The sequence below is a fragment of the Colletes latitarsis genome, chromosome 7 (assembly GCF_051014445.1).
Source record: "Colletes latitarsis isolate SP2378_abdomen chromosome 7, iyColLati1, whole genome shotgun sequence".
NCBI classification, from domain to species: Eukaryota; Metazoa; Arthropoda; class Insecta; order Hymenoptera; family Colletidae; genus Colletes; species Colletes latitarsis.
The window spans coordinates 4,942,061-4,967,282 of NC_135140.1; the positions used below are offsets into that span (position 1 = coordinate 4,942,061).

A 25,222-nucleotide genomic window follows, 5' to 3' on the forward strand; every position below is an offset into this window, starting at 1 on the left:
GTAGCAACCCTCTCCCAACGAGAGCCAGAGGTGGGGAGAAAGTGACCCCTCTGCAGGGAAAAAGGAGCATCGGAGCTAATTGTCGCACACGCTGTCCGATCACTTGTCACTCGGTATCCAATAGTCACCGAGGGAGCTCCGTTTAGTGACTCTCCCCTCCGATCGGACGATAAAGAACTCGCGTCGAAGAACTCTCGAAATTCTAAAATACGCGCTGAAATATATACATATATACTAAATCGAAAGTTTTCGACGATGGTCAGGTACGCGTATAAATTGCGTCGCTCGCGAGTCGGGTTTAAAAAAGTGAATTTTGTACTCGACAGTGGGTGTTTCCGGCTGGCTGTGTATTTGTTGCTCGCGAACGAGTTTGCAACGAGCATCGTCGGACGTCGTCATCATCGTCGAGAAGAGTGGGTCGTCAGACTCGAGGGTGGGCCCCGTGTTGCGTCTCTCCTGGCGTTGCAATCCGGGTACAAGCATCTTGGACCCGTGAGTACTTGTTTGCTTGAAAAAAATACGCGTTAGGAACACGCTGCGCTTTACAAACCCCTCAAATTGCCCACGAAAGCGAAACTTTGTTCTCAAACAATTGGAAACTCATCGCAATTTTTCATAGAATTTATTTTTACAGCCTCCTTAAAATCCAAGAGTCCTAATCGTTTATTTTCCTTCGCGTCTAATCTTGAGGATTCGTTGTTTTAGCTCCTTAGTGAAGACCGTGTCACCTAATGTGTCACCTAATGTGTTAAATCAGCGTTTTATTAGACAGGGGACGAAGGGAAATTTTCCTAACCCAGACCCAGTTCAACCCCCTCAAATTGCCCACGAAAGCGAAACATTGTTCTCAAACAATTGGAAACTCATCGCAATTTTTCATAGAATTTATTTTTACAGCCTCCTTAAAATCCAAGAGTCCTAATCGTTTATTTTCCTTCGCGTCTAATCTTGAGGATTCGTTGTTTTAACTCCTTAGTAAAGAGTTGTGTCACCTAATGTGTTAAATTAGCGTTTTATTAGGCAGGGGACGAAGGGAAATTTTCCTAACCCAGACCCAGTTTAACCCCCTCAAATTGCTCACGAAAGCGAAACTTTGTTTTCAAACAATTGGAAACTCATCGCAATTTCTCATAGAATTTATTTTTACAGCCTCCTTAAAATCCAAGAGTCCTAATCGTCTATTTTCCTTCGCGTCTAATCTTGAGGATTCGTTGTTTTAGCTTCTTAGTGAAGAGTTGTGTCACCTAATGTGTTAAATCAGCGTTTCATTAGGCAGGGGACGAAGGGAAATTTTCCTAACCCAGACCCAGTTTAACCCCCTCAAATTGCTCACGAAAGCGAAACTTTGTTCTCAAAGAATTGGAAACTGATCGCAATTTTTCATAGAGTTTATTTTTTCAGTCTCCTTAAAATTCGAGAGTCCTAATCGTCTATTTTCCTTTGCATCTAATCTTGAGGATTCGTTGTTTTAGCTTCTTAGTGAAGAGTTGTGTCACCCAATGTGTTAAATCAGCGTTTCATTAGGCAGGGGACGAAGGAAAATTTTCCTAACCCAGACCCAGTTCAACCCCCTCAAATTGCTCACGAAAGCGAAACTTTGTTCTCAAAGAATTGGAAACTGATCACAATTTTTCATAGAATTTATTTTTACAGCCTCCTTAAAATTCGAGAGTCCTAATCGTCTATTTTCCTTTGCATTTAATCTTGAGGATTCGTTGTTTTAGCTTCTTAGTGAAGAGTTGTGTCACCTAATGTGTTAAATCAGCGTTTTATTAGGCAGGGGACGAAGGGAAATTTTCCTAACCCAGACCTAGTTCAACCCCCTCAAATTGCTCACGAAAGCGAAACTTTATTCTCAAAGAATTGGAAACTGATCGCAATTTTTCATAGAATTTATTTTTACAGCCTCCTTAAAATTCGAGAGTCCTAATCGTCTATTTTCCTTCGCGTCTAATCTTGAGGATTCGTTGTTTTAGCTCCTTTGTGAAGAGTTGTGTCACCTAATGTGTTAAATCAGCGTTTTATTAGGCAGGGGACGAAGGGAAATTTTCCTAACCCAGACCCAGTTTAACCCCCACAAATTGCTCACGAAAGCGAAACTTTGTTCTCAAACAATTGGAAACTCATCGCAATTTCTCATAGAATTTATTTTTACAGCCTCCTTAAAATACAAGAATCCTAATCATTTATTTTCCTTCGAGTCTAATCTTGAGGATTCATTGTTTTAGCTTCTTAGTGAAGAGTTGTGTCACCTAATGTGTTAAATCAGCGTTTTATTAGGCAGGGGACGAAGGGAAATTTTCCTAACCCAGACCCAGTTCAACCCCCACAAATTGCTCACGAAAGCGAAACTTTGTTCTCAAAGAATTGGAAACTGATCGCAATTTTTCATAGAATTTATTTTTACAGCCTCCTTAAAATCCAAGAGTCCTAATCGTTTATTTTCCTTCGCGTCTAATCTTGAGGATTCGTTGTTTTAGCTCCTTAGTGAAGAGTTGTGTCACCTAATGTGTTAAATCAGCGTTTTACAAGGCAGGGAACGAAGGGAAATTTTCCTAACCCAGACCTAGTTCAACCCCCTCAAATTGCTCACGAAAGCGAAACTTTATTCTCAAAGAATTGGAAACTGATCGCAATTTTTCATAGAATTTATTTTTACAGCCTCCTTAAAATTCGAGAGTCCTAATCGTCTATTTTCCTTTGCATCTAATCTTGAGGATTCGTTGTTTTAGCTTCTTAGTGAAGAGTTGTGTCACCTAATGTGTTAAATCAGCGTTTTACAAGGCAGGGGAGGAAGGGAAATTTTCCTAACCCAGACCAAGTTCAACCCCCTCAAATTGCTCACGAAAGCGAAACTTTGTTCTCAAACAATTGGAAACTGATCGCAATTTTTCATAGAATTTATTTTTACAGCCTCCTTAAAATTCGAGAGTCCTAATCGTCTATTTTCCTTCGCGTCTAATCTTGAGGATTCGTTGTTTTAGCTTCTTAGTGAAGAGTTGTGTCACCTAATGTGTTAAATCAGCGTTTTACAAGGCAGGGGACGAAAGGGAATTCTCCTGTGGTCGTAGGAGGCCACGGGTGTGAATAAATTGAAATAAAAAGAAACGATTAAGGTCAAAGATAAATTGCAGAGGGGACCCACTCGCGTTTCGACCCGACGCTCTGGTCGCACATTAAACTTCCCCCGTTTGTTCCGAGTGAAAATACAAGGGAGGCTGATTGAAGTTACGTGGAGGATCGGTCTTTTCGCGTCGCTGCCCGCGCCCATGAGCGAACACGAAAATTAAGGTGGCATTCTGGAGGGTCTGCGAGAATCGATTTTTCAATCATAGCATCTTCTTAAGGTTATGAGCCCTGAAAATGTGTTCCCGAAGCATTAAAGCGACATTCGTAAGATTGCCAGTGTTATGGAGGATTGAAGTTTTAGTAGCTATAAAGTTTATAGAGGTGTTATTCGTTACATTTTTTCCGTGTTCTCGACCACCGTTGCACCTGCTGTTTGCAAACGAAAACATCGAAGACCCGTGGCGAAGCGAGTGCCTTCGAATGGAATAAAACGAATTACGTATTGTCCAACACGAGAAACTTTAAACTCCTTTTTAAGGCCCGAAACTATAAAGATATTGCGAGAGAAATCGAGTTTTACGGAAGAGTTGTAACACCGTTTGAAAGGAAACACAGTACAGCGTCGAGCATACGTGGGATTTGGACCCTGTGCGACACGTAGAAGCGTAGAAGAAGCTCGGGATTGTCGTTCCTTGGAACGTTCGCCGATAATCCCAAGAATAAGTCTGTCGTCGTTACGTACAGCTCCGGGGAACAGGGGGGGCGACTGCGGGATGCAATTAAAACTTGAACAACTGCTTAATAACTCATTGTTAGCCACTTGTGCATCGCCCAATTCTAGTTTAACTTCGGCCAGAGCATCTCGGTATTGTGACTTTAACTTTCGTGTTTATTCTCGAACAGAAGTAGAGGCGAACGAACGCAGTTCCCTTCGTCGAGAGACGATTAAGTCGGGGATGGGGCGCAGAAATTTACTGGCGAACAAACAGAATTATTTTTACGCTATTGGCGGAAAGAAACACGCGACAACTATCCTGTAGGGCTCGTAGTACTCGTCGAGGAGAGTAACAAATCTTTAATAGACTGGTGTTGAAACCTTTCGATAGTTTGGAATTGTAGTAGCTATTATTAGTACACTATTTATGTCAATAAAAGATGTAAAAATATGTAAGTGACATATGTCAATTATATGTATCGATAATATGCCAAAATATATGTTCAAATAATTTTATTACTTAAACATAATAATAATCAATTATAATTTAAATTAGGGTATGTTACGAGTATTTTTTCGGTATTGTCGAGGGTTAATTGATGTTTATTATTGCTTAAAGTTAATTTATAGGCAGATTTGAGTTTGCTGAAATAGTATGCTTTAATTGGTTTGGGTACTTTAACAACCTGATCTTGTAGAATTTCACTAATTTTGAATATTTTAAGTTTTCGTAGAACCTATCTGCCAAGAATACTTCAGAATAACTGATTAATACTATTCATAGCATCTGTGGACTGTTGCCATTAATGATTCACTATAGGTAGACACAAGATGTATAAATAGCTATGTTACATATACAAGCATAAAATTAGTAAATTGAAATAGATGTTGGGAAGCCCATATAAACATTAATTTGATGAAAAGAAATGCAATAAACATATATGACGTATGCAATATGTTTCGACATATGTTTTTATAAAAGATACACAAATCATATGCAATATTCAAAGTAAAAAATATATTTTTGAGGATCCCTAGTGATGAAACAAACTTCTATTTAGGTTTCACTCTTTTATCTATTTCCTAGAAACATATGCATTCGCCTCAACATTCAGAGTCTAATGATGACTTATACATTGATGTAATGAAATATTGTGTGAACGATATAGTCGGGCAAAACCGTCTTGGCACGGAACGTGTTAAAGAACTAATTAATAATTGGAGAGTCTATAAACATATAGAATAAAAAACGTCGTAACAGAACACGAACACTTTAAGAACAAGATTAGTGAATATCAATCGGCGCCCAATCAACATTTTAATAAGGTATTCGGAGGACAACATATGCGACGCACGATGGGGCGTTTCCATGTTCGATAATCCGCGTCGGGTCACTCTAATCTCAAGTGTTCGTTAAACAAGACGGGAAACGCGTCCGGTCGATTTCACGCGTGACGCAGACAGGAATCAGCGAATCGCGGCGTCGTCGATATGGAAAACCGTGAATCCTCGTCCGTATGGCAACGGTGCGATGGAAAATCAAACTTTCTAGGACAAACGATCGCGGGGATTACAAGAAAGTCACGGATCGCGGGTCCGTGTAAACGCCGGCTGTATATTTTTCATCGAAAAATAGGAATTGGCCGTCTCCCGGCCGGAGAGGAATTCCGGAAAAAAGTCATTTGTTTGCTCGATCGGACGTATCCGTTATCAAAAATTGCAGAAGTAACCCGAATAGCTTGGAGAAACATTTTACGGGAATATTTAATGCCCGATCGGCCGTATTCGCGACGAGGCGCGGGAGTTTCGCTGGCGTCGAAAACTTTTATCGATAAATAATATTTACATATAATACGAGCTTAACCGGGGACGAAATCATTTTTCCATTGAATCGACGTTCATTGGAGTCGACGTGGAAAGACCCGTTTACGAGACGAACAGAGATACGAGATATTCGCAGTAATTAAGAAGAAGACTTAAGGTTTCGATCCTTGGATTAAATGGAGTTTAGGGGAGGGCTACGGGGGCGGTTTGCTCCACGAATTTACGTGGAACCGTGCGTCGCGGGGATCGGACAGCCAGGAAGCGACGCGATTGGTCGAAACAGCGTCGCGGTCGCGAGGGAAAGAGGAGAAGATACGAGTGCCGTGGACGATATCTTTGGTCGACGTGGCGTTTTCTTCTCGCGCGACTTGATCTCAAGGCGGAACTCGTTTTGCAAAGTGCACGAGTCGAGGGAGATCCGGCCGATGTCTGGGGCGAGGCGAGCAGGGGTGGAGAACGGGAGGGGTAGAGAATGGCTGGAACGAGCGATCAAATGGTTCGTGAGGCTTGCTTACCGAGATAATCTCTTTGCAGCGATCCGTGCCCCCGGAGGAAACGATTTGGGCGCACTTTTTCGAAGCTTCCCGGTACATTCACGTCTCGCTGGATACCGAAGGCTTGAAATACGTTTACGCTTTCGCGCAGATTTACAGAGCGGGCGGCGAGGGTCGAGCGTTAGAAAAATGTACGGAACTCGCGCTCAAAGGACCCGTGAGCCCGAGGAAACTCCTATTCAGAAATGTTTTAGAATATATTTTTATATAGATTTTATTTTATTTATTCGTTCGCCTGTCCCCTTTAGCGTACGGGTTGTTCGTTTGAAAAGTTACGGTCGAAATGTTCCGAAAGAATGAACTTTTTGAAGAACCATTCGATACACGGCTACGATTCTCCTGTTTAGTTTTTATTTGCCCAGGGTTTTCCAGGTTATCCGAACATCGACTTTGCAATTTTGACCCGTAATTGGATTACTGGGACCGTTACGGCCCTCCGCAAATTTAAACTAATAATAATACGAGGGTCGTTCGATAAGTCCTTAGAAAAAGATAGAAAAACAAATTATTTTAGATAGATTTTTTGTTATTGTTCAGCATAATCTCCTTTTAGCTCTATACATTTTTCCAAGCGTTTGTTTAACTTTTTTAAGGCATCTAAAGAGTAAGATTTCGGAAAGTCCTCATAATAGGCATCTGTTTGGGCGGTGACCTCCTCGTTCGACGTTCGCTCAGCTATTTTTTTAAGTTTGGAAATAAAAAAGAGTCACTGGGGGCCAAATTCGGTGAATACGGTGGATGTTGTAATAATTTCAATTTTAATTCCATGATTTTGGCCATCGAAACTGCACAAGTGTGCAACCGTGCATTGTCTTGATTCAACAGAAAGTTTCTTGCTTCGATCGACAATAAAAATGAAACCATGTGGTGGGTATAACTGAAACTTTGACAGTTGTCTAGTTTCTAGTTTTTTATGCTACGAGCGCAAAATCCTGGATTTTCTAAGGAATCACTGAACGATGCAGATTAAACATATGTTACTATATTGAACAAGAAAATGAATTCAACATTTTCGGTACGGTCGAGCTCGCCGCGTGGCTCAGCCACTGTACAAACATAGTCCTTCCAGTTTTACATAATTCATCGTATCTGTAAACTGGAAAATATTTTTATCCGCGACCAAAGGTCGACGGGACACTCTGTCTGACATTTTATTCGGCCTTTGCGCGACCTATGACCGAGCTAGAATGTCACGCTATCCGTACTCTACTTAAAAACGATAATAAAAAAAATTAAAAAGGTTATTTAGTGCGTAGAAAATTTTATATACAAAATCCCCGAAATAAATTATGTTATAGAGAACGAAATTACCAGGTCCACCGTGGAACGCCAAAAGATTGCCCGGTTGGTCGGTACGGTCGAAAACATATTCCAAGCATAAACGCTAACGACCTCCGTGTCCTACGTTATCGTCGCAATTGACCTAATCGCTTTCGTGCGTCTAGAAGCGACGCGTGTTTTCTGAACATCAGCCAGGGATAATACGAGCGGGCAGCGCGGCATAATTACGCTAACAGAGTGGCTCTCCTTTTTCAACCGTTTCACCTGGCCGACCCCGCCTTCAACGTCGAGCACCGCACTTGTACGTCCGCGAAACTGCATTTCCCTGCAGCTGCAGCCGCGGGAGCCGACTGGCGCAGTTGCAGCTGCACAGGCAGCCTCGCGGCCGACCGCAATCCGCGCCGAGCGCGATTCTCGGGCCCTCGCTCGCTCGTATATTTCCCAGTCACGTCGTGTAATTATTTCGTATAATTAAGCTCACGTGGTCGGCCTCGTAGGGCAAAAGGACCGGAATGCCCTTTGCGAAACATTTTATCGCTCGACGAACCTCGACGCGCGGTATCAACTAACCGACAGTCTACGAAATGTCCTTTAAATCTCGTCCCCCTCGAAGGACCGCCAAACATTTTCTATTTATTCCATTATTTATACTAGAAATTGTTAGTGGAACCAAATATCGTATTAGGGCGATTCGAACGGATATCTCGTAACCAGTAATTATCGTCGAACGACGCGAACGTTCTTCGTGGTAAAGAATATTATAGAAAGTTTGCATGAGAAGTCTATTTCTACAATTTTGAGATCCAAATATTGTGCAATTGCTTTCAGAATAAAATAGAACGTGATTTCTTGAATATCTCCGACGGTACATAGAAAGGAAACGATTGTGCAGCGGCCATTGTATTGCCACCACGCCCTTGCCATGAATGAAATGGAATGGAATGGAATGTAAGGATAGTTTTAAGTTTTCTATTTTCCCATTTTTCTAGGGTCTCGTGCGAGCCTGGTCGTGGAGTCGTTATTTTAACTACCAGCCCCCTCAATTGAATTGTTGGACATGAAATATGACGTCTGATTAGTTTACTTGCAAACATAATATCGGTAATTTTCCTTCTATTATGGAATGTTTGAAGATTAGTATTATTGAGCAAGTCATCATTAGACTACGGATGTTTAGGCAAATGCATATGTTTCTAGGAAATATTAGATCGTCCCATAAGTTCGTGCCGTTCAATATTTTGCAATTGACGAGGATAGTAATTTAATGGTTTTTGACATTTTAAATATATTAACATCAACAATTCGTACAAATTTGAAACAAATAGATATTGTGTCATAGCTCGAAGTTTGGAATCCACACTAGCTTACAGAACGAAATTTTCTTAATCGTGCTTGAGCCTGTTTGTATGAATATTTTTGTTAACATATAGTAAAACCGATCCTTATAAAAAATAAAATGCAACAACCTCTAGGCTTATTAGTGGGTAGAAAATTCGAAAATGTCAACGTTTTGTAGCGACGATACAATGGCTTTACCAAAGGAAGGGAAAATTTCATTATACATATGTTTAAAATATTGCTTTAAGTTGTAGTATAAAACTCGGTACGAACATATGGGACGACCTAATAGATAAAAGAGTAAAATCTAAATAGAAGTTTATTTCATCACTAGAGGTCCTTAAAAGTATATTTTTTATTTTGCATGTGGCATGTGTTTTGCATATCTTTTATAAAAAAAAAATTAGCGAAATTTGACGAGTTCAAATTGTTAAAGAACCTAAAACAACTAAAGCATGCTACTTCAGCAAATTCAAATATGCCCCAATCACATCATGTAATAGTAAACATTCGTTCTATAAAGACTCTGAGCAACGTCATCAACTAACCCTTGAAAATATTGAAAAAACACTTACAACGTTACTGTAATTTAAATTATAATTTATTATTACTATGTTTTAAGTAATAAGATTATTTGAACATACTTTCAGTATATTTTGCATATCTCTGTACATTTTGGTACACCATTCATACATATCTGACATATGTCAGTTACATGTTTTCACGTACTTTATTGACATAAACCTCCGCAGTGTAATTTATTACACATTTCGTATACGATGCTTCAGTCACTCGGATACGGTGGAATAAAAATATTTTTCTATTCTGAGTATCACAGGCGTATTCCAGATCCTCCAAATGCAAGACTGTAATTGATTTCGTACAGGCCCATCCCTTCATCATGCGATACCCACGACCGATTAAAAAGGCCATTTTGGCGGCGTCGATTTGGCAACAGAACACGAGATTCGGCTGCCGCTATTTTTCTCCGGCTACGTGTCGTAAATTATTGCTAATACGTCCCACGAATTGAAACGGGGACACGTCGGGGAGATAACTCGATCCGGAAACAGTCTCTGAACGGCTTCTCTTAGCCGCCTTGCCAAATCGTGTATCGCAATTATACGTTTCCTTGTTCGTGATAACTATAGCGTAGGCTGAAGAACACTTTAGTGTTCTCCTAAATGCTTCAAAATTTATTTGCCTAGAGAACGTTCCGTGTATAATTGTTTTAACGATTCTACCTTTCTCCTGAAACGATAGGGCAAGCGCTGTTTTATTTCCTGTAAATTTTACCCCTCGTTTGGATCGTTTACAGTTTGTCGAAAACCGGCGCACAGTGTGCAAAAATGGCCAAAACGCGGACAAAATATGAAATCGATCGTTGATTTGTACGAAAATTAATAGATTAAGGTTTTTGGGATCGTTGATTACGAATCTAATGTCAAATTAATGTTTCAATTAACTGTTCGTCGATAAAAAATATTTTTAATATGAAATAAAATATTATTGCACAACGTGATACAATTGAGAAACAAACAGTATATTGAAAAACTAAAGCTACAATATTCATAGTTTATTTGCTTAAACCATAACTATCTAGAACAGGTACTGTTTAATGTATAAAGCATATGTGAACACCGAGCCTTTCAAACTAATTCGGGAAAACATAATAACACGAATTAACAATTTCATTTAATCGCAATAGTTTCCCTAATATGGAATAAATTTTTTTTATACAGATATTTCACTTGTTTGCAGAACTTTTATAAAAACTTAAATATTATGAATTTATAGGAAAGTCTATGCTCTTTTCTTTCAGGCTATATCGGTTCAAAATTCTTGCATCAACTCTCATATAGGTTCCATTGCCGTTATTTTTTAGGCTTCGACTCGTATAAAAAATATTCGTTACTTTGAGAAATGCCATTTTGCTTCGTTTTGTCCCTGTTTCGGACGTTTTTGCACACTGTGCGGCGTGCGTCGAGAGCATTTTCGAAGAGCGATTCACGCGTTCGCCGTAATCTGTCGTTTACTTAAGCACACCGGGAGGCTCGCAGAAAATTCGATAAGCAAGCTGATTACTCGTAGTGAAACTTCTGAACGCCTGGGTTACTTTGGTTTATCATACATCTTGGCGCGGGTTCTTATATTATAAAGGCACGAGATTGCTCAATCAAGCTTGGCCTCCGGGCAAATTGAAATCCAGTTATCGAGAACCTGTTACGAAACTGTTGGAATGAATTTCCTAACATTAATTTCCTGCACGCCGGGGAACAGTACATTCTTTATTCCTGTATAGTCGAACGAGCTGCGAGATCGAATAAACAGAAACATCGACGCGACGAAATCAGAATTCTACGCTACGAAGATGAAAGGTCGTTGTAAACTCGCTGACAACGGTCAAGTAAACATATAATTTTACGTACGCGTAAATATAAAGAAATAAGCTACTTATCCGAACGAGAATTTACTCATTGTCAACACGACGTGGAATTATTTTACGATTTTCGCGATCGAACGAGCGACAACCTTCTACGTTATTTAACAGTCGAAGTCGTTTTAAATGTGTTATTTGCATTCGATTTTAATGAATTTTATCGATTTTAATGAAACGAATGAAAGGTCTCGTAATTGAAAATTGTTTGATATAATTACTTCATCCGTTCGTCAATATCTGTCGTATGCCGTCGATTTTGTTTAAAAGGAAATTAACTGCGCTTTCGAGCACCGACGAACCCGTTGTCAGAGTATGGAAAAGGCAGTCAAAAATTAGCGGGTCAACGATAAACATATTTCATCAAATTTCTGCATGCATATTCATGGCCGGCATCGAGAACGACTGCTCATCTTTTATTCATGAAGCGAAATAATTGATAACAGCATTCTTAATACGAACGCAGCTCGCGAGAAAACGATTTCTTGGCGTTCTTATCTAAGCACACGATACCAAAGAGCATCAACTAGAAAGACAAAATGTTATTTAATTTTCGATCGATAGCTTTGCCATTCGATTCGTTTCGTAAATTTACTCATTTTGTGTTAATACGTTGACTGCCACGGTATTTTTGATTTTGAATAAACTTTGTACGATTATATTTGTTCATTTATTAATAAATTTCATGTTCATGTAGGCCAACCTTGATTTTGTATTCTCCTCCCTGCGGCTATCTATTTATATTATAATAAAAACTATACAGGGTGTTCCGCCACCCCTGGGAAAAATTTTAATGGGGGATTCTAGAGATCAAAATAAGACGGAAATCAAGGATACCAATTTGTTGATGGAGGCTTCGTTAAAAAGTTATTAACAATTAAATTCAAAAATTTCAAATCATTCTGGAAAAATTATTTTTGGTTGCGAGGGTCAATTACAATCATTTTTGGTGAATACACATGTCTTCGAAATCTTATCCACTTTCGAGAAAAAAAATCGGATAGGTGCTAAAATTTTTCAAATCATTCTAAAAAAATTATTTTCGATTGCAGAGGTCAATTACAATCATTTTTGGTCATTACACATACCCTCGAAATCTTACGTACTTTTGAGAAAAAAATTCCTTACCGAAAATCTAATTAGGTGCCTAAATTATTCAACGAAAAAAAAAATTTCAAATCGTTTTGGAAAAATTATTTTCAGTTGCGGGGGTCAATTACAATCATTTTTGGTGAATAGACATACCACCGAAATCTTGCGCATTTTCGAGAAAAAAATTCAATACGAACGTTACTTTAAACGTTACTAACTTTTTAACGAAGCCTCCATCAACAAATTGGTATTCTTGATTTTCGTCTTATTTTAGCCTCTAGAATCCCCCATTAAAATTTTTCCCAGGGGTGGCCGAACACCCTGTATATTCACACTTTTAAATATCGAAGTATTTTAATTATACAACCCATAACCCCACAATTTCAGTATAAACAAACGAGATAACTCGTAGTTGGTAGTCAACGTGTTAATTTTGAACGAACCATGGTCGAGTAGCTTGCAGATAATAATAATGTTATAGATAGTAAAACTTTTTTGGCCGCCATCGCGGGACCAGCGACTGCAACACTTTGATCGTCTTCCAGGCGAACGACCGCCATTAACGACGTACGTTCGTAAATGATCGAAACCGTGGTTCACCGATTTAGCTTTAACGTTTGTCAGTAATTGAAATGAATGACGCGGCGCCCTGCTGGACGCCATAATGAACTTCCCCGTTACAGGGGTTGACAGATGTCACAGCGACCTGCCGCCCGATGCCGTCGTTAGCTTCCCTGGCTTCGGAGAGATTTAATCTAGACTCGAGCGTGCCATTCTCCGATATTCGATCCCCGATCTCTGGAAAACCTCGATATTCTCGCGTCCTCGACTCCGATCGTGACTCCATTGGACGAATACGTCGGCAAATATTGTATTAGGGTGGTTCGTTCCGTACAGATATCTCGTAACAGTAATTATCGTCGAGCAACGCGAGCGTTCTTCGCGGTAAAAAATATTATTGAACGGTTTACGTTTACATTTACGTTTAATCCACAGCCGTCGTTGTAGTATTTGTTGACTCGCAACGATGATACAATGTATACTATTATATGGCCTGACAAAGATCACGTCATGGGGTGTGATCATCGTCGTCGTTTTTTTTTTTAACGAATAAAACCATATAAGGTGGGTGTAAACAGTATTTGTACAGCAGTCAATTTCAATAAAAATTTTATGGAACTTTATTTAGTACGAAAAAAGTGCCGACAAAAAATGCATACACATCTATAAAAATTTAACACTAGACTTATGGGCATTGATAGCATGTATATTTATTGATACCTCTCATGTTGACGATTACCTTAAAATACGATTTTTCTTTTAATTAGAATATGTATTCATGCCATTGGATCAATCAAATTCAACATAAGTTGTTAAAAAATAATATTTACGTGTTCTGCAATTTTAAATATGGAATCTGACATCCGTCAAATTGACGGCTTCCGTAAATCTAGTGTTAAAGAAGTTTCGTTAAAAACAAATTGTATACTTATATTTTCTATGAAAATATTAACAAAAGTCTTGAATATGGTCGAAAATACACTTCCAATTTTATAACAAGGACCGATAATTTTTATACATAAAAAGATTATTCATTTGTTATTGGTATTTAGTGGGATTGCCTTTTGCTTGTATCATTGCTTCGAGCTTTCGTTGCATTGAAGTTATTAACTTTTTCGTGATAGTGCTGGGAATTTTACTCCAGTCTTCTAACAGTGCATTTTTAAAACTGTTCTTTTGAAGAAATATGGTCGTTTCGAATTTTGTCTCCCAGATGACTCATTCAGGACTTTTATTAATATTTTCATAGAATAAACAATATATTTTTGATGAAATTTGTTCTTGAGATTTCGGATAATACGTATGCAACTTTTCGTGATAAACAAAGTTCTATAAAGTTTTTGTTGAAATTCATTACCGTACGAATACTTTTTACACTGTATATATTTTATTACAAAGTTCGACACTTTTATTCTAAAATCCTACAGTATTTTTACGCAAGTCCGGAAACAGAAAGTAGTGAAAGGTACGAGAGAAGTTTGTTAACGCCATGATTACGGTTCTTAATTGCGCACGATCGGTATCAATAACGGATTCGATACTTTTGGCTCTGATAGATTGATGCATGAGAACGCTATTACTGACCCGCGACGCAGCTGATATTTCCCGGACGATATTGCCGCGAAATTAGGTACTAGTTTACGCGCGCGCTTGCGAGTAGCGCCGCGTGTCAGCCACATAATTCCGGCGCATAACATAATCGATACAGCACTAATAGGTTCAAGAGTTAAGTGAGATCGAGTATATGAAACTAGTCAGCCCCTCTCTTTGACCAAATTCACGTGACGTTGGTTACGGCGTTGATTTCAATTAAAACTTTGACTTTGACGTCAGGCTTGACGCGATAAAGTTTCAAAGATTGCCTTTGCCAATTCAATTTTCGTTGTATCGAGTGCCCGACGTGAGCGCTAACTGCACAAACAAACGACAGATTGGTCCCCACGACCATTCCCCGTGATTTTTTAAAAATGTGAACCCCCCATGTGATCGTTATTTCGCATAAACAATAGTAAGGACAGAATAAACGATGATCAAGTTTCGTCATGTTCTAGTCGCGTGTACACAGCTAAAGAAATCAGTTGATTGTTGCGTCTAATTTGAAGCTAGTGTCTCGTACAGATTATAAGCTTGTTAAACAAATTATAAATAAATCAATTTCTGTAATGAAAAAACGCACGAGTGGTATTATTATATCTTTGTAATAAGTACTTTCTTACAACAAACTTACAAACAGTTTTTTATGACTTTGTTGTCCCCTGGTTCCTGAACAGATCATCGTCCCCTATTACCGGATACTAGAAATCAAAATTTTGCTTATTCATATTCGTACTAATGGCTTCAAATGCACTGGAATTTATCCTCTGGATTGGTATATATTCCCAGACATTGATTATGCAGGTTGTAAAGTGATAAATATTCCACACGAAGAAATAGGAAATCAGAAGAAATTATATATGCAGCCATTTACTAGTTTTGCTGATAATATTTACAAAATAATTCTGAAAGTGTCTCCCTCACCTAATGCCAAGAAAAAGAGAAATGAAACAAGAGCAAGAAGATAGATTCTGCTTTATGGGGAATATTTTCTGCAGTTTTTCGAAAATATCGTTATTCCTTCTTTTCTAAGAATCTGTACTTGGCGTCGTGTTTTACCCAAACTCATGATTAACGTTTCAAATCTAGTATACGCTCTGTCTAAACACACGGACAAACTAGCGAAAACTGCTTCCGAGATCAACAAATTCAAAACAAACGATGCAAGCATACATTGTAATAGCGTTCGTAAGTACGTGTCCGCAATACTGTCAAAGAGTTAAAACAAACTGTTATTTATCGTCTATAATAACAAAGTTATTTAAGAGATACACCAGAGAATAATATACCTCAACATATAATAAATATAGAATGATTCAAGTAACGAAGCTTTTTATAACAAAATAACAACGAAAGAGATTCCGAGATCAACAAATTCAAAACAAATGATATAAGCATACATTGTAATAGCGTTCGTAAGTACGTGTCCGCAACACCGTCAAAGAGTTAAAACAAATTGTTATTTACCGTCTATAATAATAAAGTTATGTAAGAGATACACCAGAGAATAATATACCTCAACATATAATATAGAATGATTCAAGTAACGAAGCTTTTTATAACAAAATAACAACGAAAGAGATTCCGAGATCAACAAACTCAAGAGAAATGGACGACACAAAAAATTATATATTTTTAATGATTCAACAAAATACCTCAAGTGTTGGAAACAATCTACGGTTCTCGTTTTAAAAAAACGAAACGAAAATATCTGGAAATTGCGTGTCTAGACTTATCCAAGAATACGATCTCCTCCCACACCTTATTATCAAAAATATCTCCCCGACAGATTTACTGAAATCGTCGTGTCACCGATTTCAATTTTTGCATAGTCTGGTTCGCGATACCACGATACAGCCCCGGCGCCGTCCGCCCTGGCACATTTGCTTTCCATCCGCGAGATTGTTTTCGCCGGGCGCGTCTGCACAAGCAAACCGATGCTATCATTATTGCTTCAGACATTCGCAGTTAGATATCGACGTGCAAACGTTTCGGCTGTACCGCGCGATCCGGGGGCTGTTTGGGGATCCGTATATCGCAACCCCCCGCGACCCATCGCGGAACGGAAATTTCCGCCCTGTGCTCTATTCAATGTATATAATTGAATTTGGAGTCCGCAAGTGGCAAGCAACGCGGAAATCTCGAGCAACACGCACGCCGCGCCGCTCAATAAAGCGTTCTCTACGGAGGGAACCGCAACGACGTTAAACGATACGCAAGTGATTATCGCCCCGGGGAGCCTAATGACGCGATCAGCTCGCAATTTCTACGAAATTTCTGGAATTTCCTGGTAGCTTCGACGGGACGGGTGGGTGAAATTTTGCGCATTTCTCAGGCACCAGATCGCTCGACGGGGATGATGTCTCCCAATTTGCGAGACAAAGACTTTGTCAGGAATTCAGAATTGATACAAAGTGGTGAATATGTGTATATAAATACCTCGCGTTTATACTTTCGATTGTTTAGGCGATGGGAATTAAGGGGAGTTCCTCAAAAAATTTAGAAACTCTGCGAACAAATACCAGAGAGTTGAGACTACGAGAAATAATTTTTTCAAAATGTACTTTGAAAGATAAGTTAGAAGAGAAAGTAATACCGAGATCTTCAACACGATTAAGTGTGGTTAACAAGATACCATTTAGAGTATAATTATAAATAGTTGTATTTTTTTTATTACTAAATTTAACAATATAACACTCATCTAGATTGAGGGACAATTCTTGAATTACTTGCATATAATACAAATTTAGAGTGTTGGAATACTTTAAAGATGCCATTAATATATTATAAATAAAAAAAAGGCCCAAATATCTGGAAAATAATTTTTCCAGAACGATTTGAAATTTTTTAATTTTGACCAAAAATTTGCACAGATTCCTGAATTTTTTTCTCGAAAGTGTGAAGGATTTCGGGGGTATGTGTAATTACTAAAAATGATTGTAATTGACCCACGCAACCGAAAATAATTTTTTTAGAATAATTTGAAAAATTTTCTTTTCGCCGAAAAATTTCACCACCTATCCGATTTTTTTTCTCGAAAGTGGATAGGATTTCGGTGGTATGTGCATTCACCAAAAATGATTGTAATTGACTCCCGCAACCGAATATAATTTTTCCAAAACGATTTGAAATTTTTCTTTTTTGCCGAAAAATATAGGCATCTTCTTGAATTTTTTTCTTGAAAATGCGTAGGATTTCGGGGGTATGTCTATTCACCAAAAATGATTGTAATTGACCCCCGCAGCCGAAAATAATTTTTCCAGAACGATTTGAAACTTTTTAATTTAATTGTTAATAACTTTTTAACGAAGCCTCCATCAACAAATTGGTATTCCTGATTTTCGTCTTATTTTGGCCTCTAGAACCCCCCATTAAAATTTTTCCCAGGAGTGGCCGAACACCCTGTATATGCCAAGAATATAAAACGTTATTACAAGGATAATATAAATTCCCGGGCACACGGTTGCCCGCGCGAAGGTTAATTATGAATATTTATTCGCAATTTCGGTGGTCATTTCCATGTCACAGTACTTAAAATAGCTCGAAAATTAAACGTACACGTACGCGACGCTATCCTCGGGGTAAGTTTAATTCGTGCTCCAATTCCTCCGCGAGAATGTCGATTCGACGTGCTCTTTATGAATATTTACACGTGTCTGGTTCACGATATTTCTTCGCCGCCTTCGTCACGGTTCCGTTAATTTCCAGAACGCGAGAAGCACTCTCCGGACTTACTTTCTCATCAAGGTCGACGCATCTGGGACAGGTACCAACGGGCCTAGCCTTAAATTCCACGGCCGGGGAACGCTCGAGACTCGAATCCTTCCGTTACGTGATAATGGCTCCGTTTTCCCTTCGTCCCCGTGGCAATCGAGGCTCTACAATGTCCAAAACTACCCTCGAGACGAGCCCTCGCGCGCGCCGTCTCCCTGTTTGTTAACCGAAATCGCCCGCAAAATGGCGGCGTACGTGAGAACGAGGCTTCGACGCGGGGGTGTCGTCGCGGAGGCGTGAGAAATCAGGGGCGCTCATTACTTCGCGATCAGCGATTCGTCTTATCAGCCGGTCGAATTACGCTCGAACGTCTCCCCTGCGGGAAAGTCTGAGAGACCGAGGCCATCCAGGTCGGTTTGTAACAGTCTTCGGGCAAACGACTGATTCTACTCGCTCCGGCGAAAGAGAGGAGAACGCGAAACAGAGAGAGACGGAGGGAGTATTTTCGCAGTCCATTTGTTTTGATCGGATTTCGAACTGTCTCTGGTAATCCCACGGCAGTAAGCTCCCGCAGGCGTCGTCAGATTCCAATGAAAACCCTAACGCCTCCATCCACTGCGGAACAGAGACACCAACCACCTTTCGTCGTGTTCGTGCCAAGGGCCACACCTTCCCCGTGGATTTCTGGCTCAACCGTCGGTCTGTCTGCGAGCTGCTCCTCCTGTCACTCTACGGCTCTAGATTGCCACCCTTTAACTCTTCCTCGACGCGTTCGATTCTGTTCGAAATGTTCTATTTATACGCTAATGGCTGCTTCGAATCGCGACCCCCTGTATAGTTGAAAACGTCGAACGAGCAATTGACCATGGAGTGGCGCGTTGTCGATTACATATTCAGATTTAGAGATACTTTATTACGGTACATTCTGCCTTGTTACATTATTTTTCAGGTTTATGTTTTAACATTTCTTACATTTCTTTCCTTATTTTATATTCTTTTGATTCATATTCTATTGCACTCACTGCCTTTGGTTTTTCTTCATTCCTTCGCTCTCTTTCTTCAATCTTTTTACACCTTCTTTCATACCTTTTCCCTCACTTACAATTCTGCAGATTAGTCTGTACTTCTAGATTTATATTTATGTGGAAACAGATGTAAAAAGGAAGAGCTCGATTGCACTCACTGTCTTTGGTTTTTCTTCATTCCTTCGCTCTCTTTCTTCAATCTTTTTACACCTTCTTTCATACCTTTTCCCTCACTTATAATTTTGCAGTTCAGTCTGTACTTCTAGATTTATATTTATGTGGAAACAGATGTAAAAAGGAATAGCTCGATCTAAGAGTTTTGCAATCGTTATCGTTATTATTATGTTTTCTAAAAATTTGAGTCTCGTAGGAAACGAGCAAAAGAGTCAACAACAAGCATCCACGCGAGGAGGAGTGTTTCTCTTGAATATTACATCCTTGTTTAAATTAACATTTTTGCTTTTCTTATATTACGCCAACCGACCCAGAACTTGTATTTTTCTTTCGCAATCCACCATATACAGGCTGTTCGACCACCTCTGGAAAAAATTTTAATGGGAGATTCTAGAAGCCAAAATAAGACGAAAATTAAGAATATCGATATTTTTAGATACACTGCGTCTAAAAATACGAAGCATACGAATGTCGATTTATATCCCAAGAATGATTTATCAGGAAATCAAGAAAACTGGTACAGTAGTGTTTGGATTGTCCGGCACCCAGTTATCTGAATAATTATAATATAAGGTGGACAAATTTTTCGACGAACTTAAAAAATTTCAAATCATTCTGGAAAAATTATTTTTAGTTGTAGGGGTCAATTATAATCATTTTTGGTCAACAGACATACCCCCGAATTCCCACGCGTTTTCGAGAAAAAAATTCCTTATCGAAAATCTAATTTGAGACCAGAAATGCTTCCCTGAAATTTCGTTCGATTCTTTAAAATGTCATAACTCCTGAACGGATTGGACGATTTCAGTGTTTAAAAAAGCAAACAACGCGTATTTTGATGGGGAATATGTACAAATCGCAAAAATATTCGAAAAGTTGGTCCTTGATCCCGCAAAATGTGAAAAACCCCATAAAAATGGTCCAATTTTCAAACAGTCATAACTCCTGCAATAGTGAATATATTTCAGTGAAACTTTTTCTGAAGTAGAGCTCATGGATACCTACAAAAAAGTTTTAGACAACTTTTTTATAGGACGTCAAACAAAATTATTAAAAGTGAAAAACGAATTTTTAAGAAAAATCGACAGGGGGTGCCTATATTTTACGATTAAAAAAAAAAATTTCGAATCGTTCTAAAAAAAATACTTTTGGTTGCAGGGGTCAATTACAATCATTTTTGGTGAATAGTCATATCCCCGAAATCCTACTCATTTCTTAGAAAAAAATTCGAGACAAGTGGTAGGTGCCTAAATTTTTCGGCGAAATAAAAAAATTTCAAATCATTCTGGAAAAATTATTTTTAGTTGCAGGGGTCAATTACAAGCATTTTTGGTCAATAGACATACCCCCGAATTCCCACGCGTTTTCGAGAAAAAAATTCCTTACCGAAAATCTATTGTGAGACCAGAAATGCTTCCCTGAAATTTCGTTCGAATCTTTAAAATGTCATAACTTCTGAACGGATTGGACGATTTTAATGTTTAAAAAAGCAAACTACGCGTATTTTAGTGGAGAATATGTACAAACCGCAAAAATATTCGAAAAGTTGGTCCTTGATCCCGCAAAATGAGAAAAACCCCATAAAAATGATCCAATTTTCAAATAGCCATAACTCCTACAATTGTGAATATATTTCAGTGAAACTTTTTTCTCAAATAGAGCCCATGGGTACCCACAAAAAAGTATTAGACTACTTTTCTGTAGGACGTCAAACAAAATTATTAAAAGTGAAAAACGAATTTTTAAGAAAAATCGACAAGGGGGTAGGTGTCTAAATTTTTCGACGAAAACAAAAAAATTCAAATCGTTCTGAAAAAATTATTTTCGGTAGCGGGGATCGATACAATCATTTTTGTTCATTACACATACCCCCGAAATCCTGCGCACTTCCGAGAAAAAAATTCATTACCGCAAATATAATATCTGACCAGAGATCTGCGATTATATTCCTCGTTTTTATCACTTCATATGTAGATATAGTCTAATTATCCGACATATAATATTTAGTGGGAGATTTTGGAAGCCAAAATAAGACAAAAATCAAGAATAGCAATTTGTTGATCGAGGCTTCGTTAAAAAGCTATTAACGTTTAAAGTTCCGCCTATAGTAGTGGTTCTCACTCAGCATGAGAAACTCTACTTACCGATGCATCGACAACCTCACAATTTTGTGAGTGAGAACCACTAGCAGCTGTTCGCAAATTACCGTTCTGCAGTCGGAACTTTAAACGTTAATAACTTTATTAAATTAATTATTATCAGAGTAATTAACGTTGCTGCGTGGCGGTTTAAAAAATTCCCTCTCGTCCGCATCGCGACTTCGACGGTCCCAATAACGCCACCGTACTATCAAACAATACCTGGGCCATAAATCATCTTACATGTCGGTGAAATTATTTGGCAAACCGGGCGTCACGGATGTAAATTGCGCGTTCGACTTCCTGCTCGCCGGAAGCCGCGATAACATCAATAGCACCGCGCCCCGTCGAAAAATCGGTAACTGCTTACGCGATCGTTCGCGTCCCCGTCCATCGATCGTTTATCCGTCGAAAACAAACCTGAGGGGAGAGGGGGGAGAGAGAGCAGAAAAATAGGTAAAACTAAAAAAGAAGCGCGTATCCGTACAGAGGGGAGGACATTCAGTCGTTTATCGTTCGGTTCGGCGATCGAACGCATTCCCTCTGGCTGAATACATTGGAAATATTATGGATACCGGTTTATAGGGTTTTTGTTTCGCCAATGAACGACGAGGGGAAGTGGCAGATGCAGGATTATTGTTTCATAACGCTCGCCGCGGATTTCTCTGGCCTTTGTTTCGCGCGCCGATGTGATTCGATGAAAATTGGGGTCACACTTGAGCCTATCGGCCGACCGCTGGATATCCCCCGTAATATCGCCAGCGAGCATCGCGATCGCGGCTGGAGCTTTTCGACAATTAAATCGGTCGTGATTTTACCCGTGCGCGTTATCGCGACCGTGCGAATGCATTAAAATGTCTTCGGCTGTTAATTAATGTAGAAAGTTATCGCGCGGTCGACCCTGTCGATTGCGGGCTGTAGATTATCGAAACCTCGTAATCGGAACCGTAGGCGATTATTCGTTGTTCTTGTCCTTGGTCTATCACCGCGTCACCCGAAATTTTATAAATCTCGATCACGATTTTCAAACGCGAACATTCTAACGAGAAAGTTCGATTAAGGGAGTATTGCTGTCTAGGCTGTCATTCCTTCGGCCTTTCTTTGTGATTTTTTTTTAACGACAGGTAGGTTGTTTTGTAGTGACATTTTGCAGATATATTTATTTGTCTTATAGGTATGTACAGTATTTTTTTCATCAAAAAATATTAAAAATTGCGAGAGTTATAGCTTCTTGTTTTAAAAAACGCATTTAAACTGGTTTACTTGATATTTCAAGATCTAGCAGACCGATTGACTTCAAATTTGGAGGGAATATTCAGCAGACACGCCTGTATAGCTGGAACTAGAGAATTAAAAAAATATTGAGTTTTACTATTTTTTTTGACACGCTAAAGACAAAAGAACGATTAACAAATAGAAATTCGAAACTTGAAACGTTGCCATTTCTTTATTTATCAGGATTTTGACTTTTCCCTAGTTCCTGCTATAACTACAACCTTCCTTATGAAGATACTTTAACCCCCTCTGTTTCAAATTATTTGGAATCCTGGAAACCATTGGAGCACCTTTTCTAAAAGAGCCATTAAATAAGAAGTTATAATTCCCACGATTTTTAATATTTTTCCATGAAAAAAATATTGTATATGCTTAGAAGATGAAGAAATGTATCTACAAAGTCTCAGTGCAAAACAGCCTACCTGTCATTAGAAAAAAAATTACAAAAAGGGCCGTGAAATTGACAGTCTAGACAGTAATACCTCCTTAAGGGGTTAGAAAACTCTAGGGATATGGAAAACAAGGCAATTTTTTAAGCAACAATGAAGAAAAAGTAAGCAGTCAATTATCCTGAGACTTTGCACTGTATTTAGGTATAACAAATATTGAAAAAAACCCTTGGCAATGTTTAAAAAATATTTATAATTAAGCCTACATAGCGCCATGTTCCCGGGCCACTTCATTTTTTGATGCCTAACTGGTGTGCAGGGTTATGGTAAAATGGTTGTCGAAATATTCCATTAACTATGATAAAAGTCCTTAGCATTGACGATGAAACATTTCAATTTGTATAAAAATGAACAATTTGGCAGATATTTGAAACCTAAAATCGAATTTTATTAAAAATCGAGTTTTTATTATTAATATTTTGCAGAATTATTAGACAATTTTTTAAAAAACGGATCGTAAATGCTTAATGAATATAATAGTAAAGATAACTGTAAATTTTCAAAGCAATTGATTAATTAGAACTGGAGTAATTCTGCACACCGTTTTGTAGAACATAGTTCCGAGGAAAATGCATTTAAAGTTTGATATACGCAGATATAAGCAGATATACGACATTGTTTGAGACTCTAAATTTTCAGCAAAAACATTGTTCCGATACTGGAACCTTTCGAATAATAATTTTAAGGCTTCAAACTATTATTTAAGCCAAAAAACAAAATATCAAATTTTTCAAAATTTTAGAGTTACCTAACCCTTTAAAATTTAGAAAATACAAATACCGTTTCATATCCCGTAACCTTGTTCTCGATCTCTAAATATTCATCGACTTCGCTTTGAGCTTTGCTGACCATTTTAACCGTATTTTTCGCGCAGTCATGAAAGCCATCTTTTTTCCACAGGGCACCTGCGCCGAAATTTAGTAGCCTCCCCGCACCCAGAATGCTTTATTCCTCAATTGTTCTCTACACTATCTCGAGTATACGTCAATAATCTGGTTTCCATATTATGTTAACCACAAAATGTAAAAGCTGCAAGTTTTTGTAACATCAACTTCAATATTCCAATTGCTATGGCTTGAAAACTCAAATTGTAATACTGGTCAAACGTATGTAGATCACGATTCGATTAATACTAGAACTATCGACAATTACAGTGTATTTATTTCTATCAATGGAATCGAAACGATATGGCGAGTTTCTTTTTTAATGTCTCAGCCATTTCATTATACACGAAACTTTCCATTTTTAGCAAAATAATATCTGCAAGACTAAAACAGACCTCTTCGCGGTCTAAATTTCTGTATCTATTGGTTTAAAATTTTTTAAGAGGCTAGTATTGTTAGTCATGTGGTTTGAGGCCCCTGAATCAACTACCAGACCTTTTATTACAAAAATAACTAAAGCAACAAAAACAAAAGAAACCAAAAAGAATAAGTATATAATAATATAAATCAAATAGGAAAACGAGATAGAAGAAAAATTAAATAATTATTACAGAATACAAAGTTAAAGCAGATACTGAGCTCTTTTTATCAACAGTGAGTTTGAACATCATTCATTAATATCTTTGAAAATAATTCTACCAAAGTACAACTCGTCATAGCTCGAAAACAAAATCGAATAACACGTATGTTTTTTATTGTTTTCATGTGTGTAATCTAGTCCTGAATTAGGTCCCACATGCTACGGGACACCCTGTATAATGCAATGGAAATAAGTGTTTATTCATTCTTCTATAGAAGATTACAGTAAATTTTCAAAAATTCAGTCGAGTAAATTTTGTACGAGTTTTATTAGAAATTACGAATGGATCATTTTGACCATTCTGGTAGTTCCAGTGCTAAAACAACTGTTCGCGATGCTGTTACATACGAGGTTCGTTACATTATTCATAAAAATATAAAAAATCCGCGAGCTATAATAATAATTCTCTGCCGTTGCTGGAACGAGTACGACGTTTGCTTTATCCTGTTTTCAAATGAA

General features: G+C 38.3%; 1 protein-coding gene across 1 annotated transcript in view; it reads left to right on the top strand.

The window, feature by feature from the left end:
• The first annotated feature begins 255 nt into the window (after window positions 1–255).
• LOC143343489 (neuroendocrine convertase 1) overlaps window positions 256–25,222 on the top strand; it is a 59,996-nt gene continuing 35,029 nt past the window's right edge. Inside the window, exons 1-2 of the mRNA XM_076768437.1 lie at window positions 256–263; window positions 327–492. Of these exons, the coding sequence (XP_076624552.1) occupies window positions 256–263; window positions 327–492 (174 nt within the window). The remainder of the gene's footprint in view (window positions 264–326; window positions 493–25,222) is intronic.